This window comes from Ictalurus furcatus, chromosome 26, assembly GCF_023375685.1.
Source record: "Ictalurus furcatus strain D&B chromosome 26, Billie_1.0, whole genome shotgun sequence".
Taxonomy (NCBI): domain Eukaryota; kingdom Metazoa; phylum Chordata; class Actinopteri; order Siluriformes; family Ictaluridae; genus Ictalurus; species Ictalurus furcatus.
The window spans coordinates 13374798-13385185 of record NC_071280.1 but is presented as its reverse complement, the minus strand read 5'-3'; the positions used below and the strand labels follow the sequence as shown (position 1 = coordinate 13385185).

The following is a 10388-nucleotide window of genomic DNA, read 5'->3' as shown; positions in this document are numbered from 1 at the left end:
GTGTGCTGAGCAGCCTTCACTTGAATTTGAAATTAAATCAACCACACTTAAAACTTTGTGCCAACTATGAACAATCGATAAACACGCATAGAACAGTCTGTGGCCTAAAACACATTCCATACCGGAGTAAAAGTGAGCTTTTTTTTGTTGTTGTTGCTATTAGGGCTTTATATATTACCTTCTACACCATGCCTTATAGCATGTGTTTTGTTTCTTTGTTTGCTGTCTTTGAGGAGTTTATCATACCTGCACAACGTGGGACCTCTATAACTGTAAAACACATTTCATGGACTCCAAAAGCCCCCCACCTTTTTCTGAAATTTCCACCAACAGAGCACATTAGGTCTAAGGTAGCATTATTTATAGGCCAGCTTGGTTTTGGGTTATTGAGGTTTGAATGAAACACATTCAGTTCAAGGGAACAGTTAAGCAGGCTAATAACTATATGAATTTAATAATAAGAATAACAACTTTGACATGCTGTGATTTCCTACACTGTAAATAAGTTTAAGGAAAGAAAGAAATCACAGACATCTGGAAGTCTTGAAAACAACTATGCTATTGAACTACTGTCTAGTCAGTTATTATTTAGCTTTTATATTTATACAACTGTTAACATAACATGGGTGTGGGTTCTTTTGGTGCTTATTTGACTCAAGAAAAGTCACTGGCTGCAAAAATAAATAAATAAATAAAAATCGATAGCTCCCATCTTAACCAACAAATAAGCTACAACCTCTTAGTTTGAAAACACTTTATTGGTATAAATATAAAGTCAAAAGTGTTGAGGTAGGATATTATCTGAAAATGTATTTCAAACGTTTTATACTATAATTGTTGCAGGTGTTAAACAAGGAGGATTTATTTTCTTTCTTTTTTTTTCTTTCTTCGCGGTACTAAATGTAGCTAATGGCTTCCCAGACCCTAGCGCTCATTTCTGACAGCTAACGGCAGGTCAGCGGAAGTGACGTTCTGCGGTTGCACAGCGCTCAGCGCGAGCGTTTCCTCGCCTAGTTTCAGTTTTATGCACGCGCACCCGCGCTCTGATTTATTGTCGATGAGGCGCAGCAGGGACTCACAACTTCAACATCATAATAATTATTAATTAAAAACACACTGGATTTACCGGCGAGTACATTTCAGCAGGCAAGTTTGAACTTTGAACTCCAGAAGTAACTCCTCAGTATAAGTAAATGTAAGCTATTGTAAATGTAAATTTATTTAGTATGCACTCATCAATAAAATTAATTACGTGTTAGACTTCATAGCAGTATGGTTTAGCATGTAAGCACAAATATTATTTAAATTTATGTGCATACGCTGTATTTCTGCAGGTGGCTTGCACCTGCAAATTAAACCACACACGCACAAAAAAAAAACAACCCAAAACTGTTTACTTATCTAGCTCATTTTGCAAACTCTTCAACTACACTGAAATAAATATGTCTTACTCTAATTTAAAAAAGTACATTTTGTATTTATAAAAGACTTTTATAAAGTTAGTTATACTAACAAATAATTGTAAGATTTCAAACCCATATTTAGAAAAGTTATACATTTTGAATGGTTTTACTTTTCCTATTTAAAAAAAAATGCAATTCTTTACAACTTTTACCACTTTACAAGTGTTCTATGAGTCTACTTTGTATATGGTGTAAACAAATTAATTTCAATAAACGGATTCATAGATCCATAGGATAACTATTTGCAAACGACTTCCCACCAAATCATGTCATTTTTGCCTTTCCCCTCTTTTGTCAGTTTCTTTCTTTAATTAAAGATCTTATCTTCACATCATTTCTCAAGTATTTCACATGCGCATTATTGTTTTGCATAAATCTATTGCACGTCTATTGCATGTTTTTTCTCTCATTTCCCATAGGCTGTACAGTGTGTCTAGGTATAACAGACAGACAGACAGACAGACACAGGCACCCTGACATCCGCCGGAGCTCGAGAGGAACCAAGGAGACACAGCAGACGAAGACAAAACTGAGACTCTTTTTGCAAGTAGACAGCAGGTAAATACACTCTGTAAACATGCTGTGCTTTTAACCAGATCTGATCTGATTTTCCCGAATGGTTATGAGGAGTATTTGAAGTAGATGAGTTTTTCTTTGATGAAGTGTAAAGAGAGCCTGCATTAGAATGTGACCACTGAGTGCACTAGTACTACATATTACTCTACAATAATAATAATAATAATAATAATAATAATAATAATAATAAAAGCTTATGACACCTTTTGGCTTTCTTAAAAGAAAATTACCAGTCAATCACATATATTTTATTTACTCAGCAAGTTAAAAACAGCTGTGGGCCTCGCGTAGTCATTTGCTGTATTGTAGTTATCTGTCTCATTCCTGCAAGAACAAAGCTTAAATGCAAATACTTTTTTATTCATCGTTAATGTCCATTCTCAGTGCTGCACTATTCCAATATACTGCTTAATGTGGAAGATTATTACAGCTAAACATCTAACTACCAACTACTTTTTTAATCATACAAATACATTCTCGCCATTAATACTGAAATTTTCGGTTTCAGTTCATTTCCGCAATGTTTAACATGACAGTTGTTTCATGGGTCTTGAACTCGTCCAGCAAACTAGATTAGATTACATTTTTATATGACATCTGATCAGCATGATTTATTAAAATTATCATTCTGCATGTATTTGTCATCTAGTTTGATTTTTATTTAATCAGTCAATTAAAAGTCAAGTGCAGACCCAGTACAGCATGCTGTAATTCAGTAAACCTGATCTAATGAGAAACATGTACAAGGTGATGTGCTGGGACTTCATCGATTTCACATAATCGCAGTTGTAAGAAAAGCTACAAATGCTGACGCCATGCTTAACTTAAATGTATGTGACATTGCATGCGATCTGATTTGGGAAATTTCTTTTCAGTAATTTCTGTATGTGAGGCTTCGGTGAATTCAGGGGTTATCGGTCCACCTAACTGTTTCTACAACAGATTGAACTATATTTAGTGCAATAGAGCTGGATGAATGTGCTGACTGAAAATTACAACAACATATTTACATTTACATTTTATACTATTTAGTAGGGGCGCACAGTGGCTTAGTGGTTCACATCTCCAGGGTCGGGGGTTCGATTCCCACCGTGGCCCTGTGTGTGCGGTGTTTGCATGTTCTCCCTGTGCTGCGGGGTTTTCCTCCGGGTACTCCGGTTTCCTCCCCCAGTCCAAACACATGCATGGTAGGCTGATTGGCATGTCCAAAGTGTCCGTAGTGTATGAATGGGTGTGTGAGTGTGTATGTGATTGTGCCCTGCGATGGATTGGCACCCTGTCCAGGGTGTACCCCGCCCGATGCTCCCTGGGATAGGCTCCGGGTTCCTATGACCCTGAAAAGGATAAGCGGTATAGAAGATAGATGGATGGATGGATGGACTGTTTAGCAGACACTCTTATCCAGAGCGACATACAGAAGTGCTTTGTAGTCTCTGTCAAAAACACATCCTCATGCTAGTTCAATAGGTCAAGGACTAAGAACATCATCGAGCTAAAACCCTGTTTGGGGAAAGTTAGTACAGAATGAATGAAAACACACAAGTCAAGTAATTTTTTTTAAATAAATAAATTTGCTTAATATAATACAAATAATTTTATAGTGGAGACATTTTATGCATATAGCACTTACAACACAGCTGGAGAATATCCAATATAATACAGTAGAGTGCTGATTATTTGGACAACCATTAAAGTGAGTTCAGTGCTCCCACCTAGTGGTAAAATATATTTTTTCGGTCTCTTTTGTGGTTGTTTCATGTCTCCCCACATTGAGTTGCGTAACACAGTGGGGTGTGCTGTTACATGAACCCCAGAAGCTGATTGTTTTCCAATTACAGCATGTCACAACATGTTTTCTTCCTCTTATAACACAGCAGTTTGCCAATGATTGCATTAAATCAAATTGCATTTATCAAATAATGTCATTATTTTATACTTTTTTTTGTGTTTAAAGTTACATTTAATGTTGTTGAACACCCACAAGAGGTTATTTCCTATTATTACTCACATTATAGCAGCTTCTCCCTCTTGAAGTGAAAAAAAAAAAAAACATCTTGTCAGAAGCCCTTCTGAAATCATGAAGTATTTCCCATTTTGAAAAAAAAACTTAAGTTACAGCTCTGACTGATAAAAAATGATGATGCTAAAGATACTCTTTCCAAAAATTGGTAAATAAACATCTCCTCAAGGAAACTTGACCATATCAACGATTACACATTTTTATGTCAGTCGACATGGAGCGTCTGCCATTCAAGTCTATGTGAATGAATATAGAGATGATAACATATTAGAATGAGTATAATAGTCTAAATTTCATTTGCTTTGCAGCCAGAACTATTGTCAGAGCTGCTGTTGTAGAAAATTAATCAACACATTCTAACCAATTAGTATCAATTGTATTCCTTTTTTCTGTATCAATCTCATTAGTCTACATTTCCACTTTTCCTGGCCAGTGTCTTTCCTGCATCATGCCTCGTTCTTTCCTGGTGAAAAAACGTAGGAGAGGAGGCTCTCGATTTTCCCTTCCTACAGACTGTATGCCGTGTCTGGGTGTAACAGGTTGCACAGGCGCAGGAACCCGAGAAGAGCCAGAGCCAAATGTCGAGGCTTCATCTATAGAGCAGACGAAGACACACCGGGACTGGACATCAGGTAAGCAAAGAGTAGACACTGCTGTTGAGACCTAATCTGATTTCATTCATTGCATTCATTAATGGTTAAAATGAGCTTTTCTGATCAAGTGTAATATATCCCTGCCATTGAATGCATCATATTATATGCTGATTGCAAATCCTGATATCCTTCATACTACATATGACCTTACTATGACTAAAATGCCAATAAGGCTAAGAGTATTTTTTTAACTTCAGATATTAACAGTTGGATTATGACACACGCATTGACTTTGCATAAGGTTACACAGTTTACATAAATTATCTCTTTCCTCCACAGGAATTATAGGATTTAGTGAATTCCCTTCGCCGATTCCCTGGCATCACCTTCAATCCAGCAACTCAGAGGACAAACAGGACCTGGGAAGTGCGTTCAAGTCCAGCAGCAAAGACAGAGATTATTCTCCAATCAGCTCTTCTATGGTACACTGTCAGTTATGTGGCAAGGTAAATGAGCTAGGACTCATTTCCACATCAAGTTCACAAAATAAAAGAAACAGAGAAAATAGTTTTTAAAAATGTAACTAGATGTCATATTTTCCTGTGTTAATCCATATTAATACATTGCTCTATAATATCCATCTTTTCCATTTATCTTTCTCAGAACTTATTTTCCAACTTGGAGACCCATCATTACAAGTGTCACGAAGGTCACAAGCCACCCGTAGTCTGTATCAACAGCAGCGAAGCTGTGACACCGCACAGAACAAAGGTCATTATAGATTGCTGAAACCTTTGTCATTTTACATTTTGAGAAGTAATTTCATCAGTCTCACTGTCAAATAAGAAATTGCACAAGATGACACCAAGAAATACAAGTGACTTACCATAGTGAAATCAGCTACTTGTAGCTTACACATTAGTTCCATATCAAAGGATGTGTGCATTAGATACATTGAGGTAAAACAAAAAAAAAAACTGAGTTCTGACTCAAAAACAAGTCAGCCTATAAATAACATCACCTGGACCTACGTAATGTAATCTGTCTCAAAGTGGCCTTTTGCCGCAAAAACTTTGAGAACCCATGGTTTAAAACATTGTGATTTTGGCCCTACCAATAATCACAATACAAGGACCTCAAAGGCACAATTTCAATCAAGGGGTGTGTGAAGTTAAATAACATGACCAGAACACATAATTAAGCGTTAAAGATTTTCTTAATTATCTTGAACATTATTTAGCATATCCATCCTAGTGAACAGCATTATACTTATGTGCATGACCACATAATTTAATGAAAGATTATTACTGATAAACAGAACTATAAATCTAACAGTGTGTGAATGTTTCAGGAGCGAACGTTTGAGTGTAAAGTGTGTGGGAAGCTGTTCAAACGTTCCTCAACTCTCTCCACACACCTGCTGATCCACTCGAACACAAGGCCATACCCCTGCCAGTACTGCGGCAAGAGATTCCACCAGAAATCAGACATGAAGAAACACACCTTTATTCACACGGGTAAGACCGTTATACAGATAGTAACAGACGTTTCTGCATTGGGACATGGAGCATGTTTATTTAGATTCATATCAATACATATATGCACTCACTGGCCACTTTCTTAGGAACACCTGCTCATTTGTCATTTTATCCAATCAACCAATCATGTGGCAGCAGTGCAACGTATAAAAGTTATGCAGATTGGGTAAAGAGCTTTAGTTAATTTTACATCAAATATCAGAAATAGAGGGGAAACAATGTTATGTCATGGTTGTTGGTGCCAGACAGGCTGGTTGAATATTTCAGAAACTGAAGCTACAGTGGGCACAGGCTCACTGATACTAGACATTTGAAGTTTGGAAAAAACATCTGGTCTTTTTCCAGCCTTCCCCTGTACCCTTTTGGTGAACTTGCATCCAACTGTAGCATCAGATTCCTGTTCTTGGCTGACATGAGTGGATCCCGATATGGTCTTCTGCTGTTGTAGCCTCAACGTTCCAGCATGTTGTACATTCCGAGATGCTTTTCTGTTCACCACGGTTGTAAAGAGTGTTTAAGTTACTGTAACCTACATGTCAGTCTGTCAGATCTCCTCTCATCCCTCATCATGACATTTCAACCCACAGAACTGTCCCTAACTGGATGGTTTCTGTCTTTCACACCATTTTGTTGTGCTAGACCAGTATGACGGAAAATTCCAGAGCAGCAGTTTCTGAAATACACAAACCAGCACCAACAACCATGCCACGGAGTTACTGAGATTACATTCCGTCCCCCCAGTCTAATTTAAAGCTCTTGATCTGTATCTGCATAATTGTATTCATTGTGGTGCCACAACATGTTTGGTTGAATTGCATGATTGACCAGGGGTACAGGTGTTCCTAATAAAGTGGGCAGTGAGTTTAAACTGAAAGTGTAAAATACATTGTATTTGGTGCTTGAATTGTGGATTAATGCATTTTTTATTTTTTAAAAGGAGAGAAGCCACACGTCTGCAGGGTGTGTGGGAAAGCCTTCAGCCAGAGCTCTAATCTAATCACACACAGCAGAAAGCACTACAGACCCTTCAGCTGAGCGCACCCACACACAGAGTTCTAAATATCTCCTTGTAAATATTTCCCACTTTGACAATAAACCTTTATAAACATTCATCAGCAGATAAACTGATTCGGTTCACAGAAATAAAAAATAAAAAAGACTGGCCACACGAACTCTATTTAACTTTTATTTTTTGTGATACACAACGCAGTTATTCTGAGCATGGTGAGTGATGACTATTTTATAGAACTTTGACACCTCCAAACTCAGGACTTCACTGCTGGGGAAGCTACAACTCCTTGAAATTCAAGAAAACATAACTTTAGTTGAATGTTAAGTGAATATGAAGAATATTTTTGTATGCAGTATGATTAAAACCTAATGAGGGAATATCAGATACTCACGATCAATACAGCCCTCTACACACAGACCTTCAGAGGGTAAACACACCTCAGTGGCACACATAAAATAGATCTAAGAAAGGACAAAGATAGAGATTTTATATATATATATATATATATATATATATATATATATATATATATATATATATATATATATATATATATATATATATACACACACATACATACACACACACACACACACACACATATATATACACACATACATACATACACACAAATATAAATTATATATCCCTGTGAAGCAATACATGCATCTGTCCCATCAGTTCTTCTCAAGACTGTTCAGTTTAAAGTGGTCAGATACGTACCTCTTCCTCCTCTCCCTCTTCCTCATCCACCTCCTCCTCAAGTGCGGTTTCCTTCTTAGTATTTTCCAGAAACTGGAACGTACTAACAGTGAATCGCCTCACGTGTTTGGCCAATGCTTCAGGAGGAGTGGGAGGGGGTTCATGGGATGGTGTGACATCAAGGGGGTTTGGGCAACTATAGGAGGAGGAAATGCATATAGGATGTACCAGCACAGTATAATTCAGTTCTCAGTCTCTCTAATGAATCCTTCAAAAACAGTCATTTCTAAAAAGATATTTTCTTGGTAACTTGGCCCAAGATTGGCACATCAACAATGGCTTTAATAAGTCACAAACCAAGTCAGTGAGAATCTTATGTTTGTCTGGACCATACCCATCATAGATTAGGACCCATGCTGAATGTGCTGAGCGAGGGTATGCCACACAGTAATGCACCAACAGCACTGCGCTGGGGTCTAAAGAGTTCAGCAGACGCACTTCCAGATAAAGGGGTTTTCCCAGCAGCTTGCGCAAGGGCCGGTGGTATTGCGGGTAGTAGCTACTATACTGCTGGTCTAGGATGTACAAAAAGTGTACATTAAATTTTGTAAATGAATGTTGAACTCTGCAAAAAATAAATAAATAAACCCACCGTAGTACACCTGAAGGTTGAGTTTTAAACCATTAAAATGATAAATTGAATAATAACTGTTTTTAAAACACTCAACTACCCAAAATGGTGCTATAATATATTCATGTTTTCTCTCAAATTCCACACCTTCCCCACTACCCTGGTGTCACAATGCGATCACCTCTGGTGGCCCATTTTATTACACATTGAGGAAATGTGATCCTGAACCTCAGACTAATTGAAATGACTCTGCTTGCCAAACATCCAGGATTTACTCCTGATATAAATACTGTAAAACTGTACTTTACAAACCATCATGCATTTATCACAGCTTAAAATGAGTGAGGTTTCAGTATTAGAGTTTCCCATCATCGTTATGTATTTTTAATATTAATTTAGTTGAGTGTTTAGTAAATATGGATAATGCATTTGTTCATTAGCAAGGATAGCTAACTGGATAGCATAGAGTAAGGTTTTTCTTTAGCACATGATCCAATAACAGCCTGAAGCCTTTGAGCCTATTTTATGACATCACAAACTGAGATTATGCTAATAAGATTATGCTAATCAGATAATTAATAGAAGTATGTAATCAGTTTCAAATGGACACTTTAATTTAGCACAGATTTTAGTAATCTAAACAGCAGTTAATATTTATGAAAATTATACTATAGTTTAAAAGAAAAGAAAAAAAGGCAATACAATCATTCTTCAATCAGCAAAATACATTCCATTAATTTAGAGGCATTTTAATAAACTGCAATAAATGCAAAGCTTTCTCTGAGACAGCATTCCCAAATTGCCCAGAACACCAGTGTGCAACAGTTTTGTGATTTTTCATTTCAGAGACACCTGATTCTATTCGCCAATTGCCAGCTTTAATAAGTTAAGAAATCCACTTTTTTTTTTCCAACTCTGGAACTCCAGGACTGGATTTGCAGGAGTCCTGCTGTAAGTGTGTGCAAGACACTGACCTTTTGCAATCCTGAGCTGAACTCCAAAAACTCCCTTGGCCTGAATGGATGGGCCGAGAGATGGGCTTTTAACCAGGTAACCCACACTTGCCACGGTCCCAGGCAGGTACCGGCATTCAACCAACAACCTTCCAAATCAAGAAATAATGTAAAATTCATAGGCATATTTAAGTACGAGTATTTTTACTTTGATGAGTTTTGCAAGAAGGTAACTCCACGTTGATGAATATCTACCTAAATGGTGAATCTCTGGTTATGCTTCCGTAGTTGAGGGTCACAGAGTTCAAAGTGTTCAAGATCTCCAGCATATAGATCACAGTGTTACCGACTTCCTAAAAACAAACAATTTTGCATCATAAGAAAGCTTGCATACACGCCTGTCAAGTACAGCAAGTATGGCATATAGCAATGGTGAACAATAACATCTAAAACATCATATGACAACCCAAAAACAGGAAACGCTGAATAAGGGATTTGTTTAAACATGGTGGATAGCATATTATATTTATATATTCAATGAAGAATTCCATGAAACCTATTGCAGAACAATTGTACACACATATTTGTGAGCACCACAGCCGTCTAGCGGGATCTTAAAGAGGGCCAAGTCTGCCACCACCCTCTGAGGAGTGCAGGAGTTGTTGCCGGCTGCAACCAAGCGCGCGGGTGAAAGGGGGGGTTCTGTGAGCGATGCAGGGATGGAGAAGACAAAATGCCGATCAGCTGTGCATTCTGCCAAGGGAGGAAAAAGAAAGATAAACAAGAGGTAATGAGAGCTGTATATCTAAATCTCACGCAGGGCAGGGGGAAAAAACAAAAACAAAAAAGAAACCCCTCACCATCCATAGGGTAGTAGCAGGTCCGGGTATGTGGGGAGTA

The 10388-nt window shown here is 37.6% G+C and overlaps 1 protein-coding gene across 2 annotated transcripts; it reads left to right on the top strand.

Annotated features, from left to right (window-relative positions):
• Nucleotides 1-807: 807 nt before the first annotated feature.
• Nucleotides 808-7622, top strand: LOC128601884 (zinc finger protein Gfi-1b-like). Of its 2 annotated transcripts, none has more exons than XM_053615302.1 (7): nt 808-1195; nt 1883-2021; nt 4493-4691; nt 4992-5158; nt 5316-5423; nt 6004-6169; nt 7128-7622. In XM_053615302.1, the coding sequence occupies exons 3-7, from the start codon at nt 4508-4510 to the stop codon at nt 7223-7225; spliced, it is 723 nt and encodes a 240-aa protein (XP_053471277.1). In that variant the 5' UTR covers nt 808-1195; nt 1883-2021; nt 4493-4507; the 3' UTR covers nt 7226-7622. The 2 variants fall into 2 exon arrangements, with proteins under 2 accessions (XP_053471277.1, XP_053471278.1); XM_053615303.1 differs by having other exon boundaries at nt 4467-4691.
• The last annotated feature ends 2766 nt before the right edge of the window (nt 7623-10388 follow it).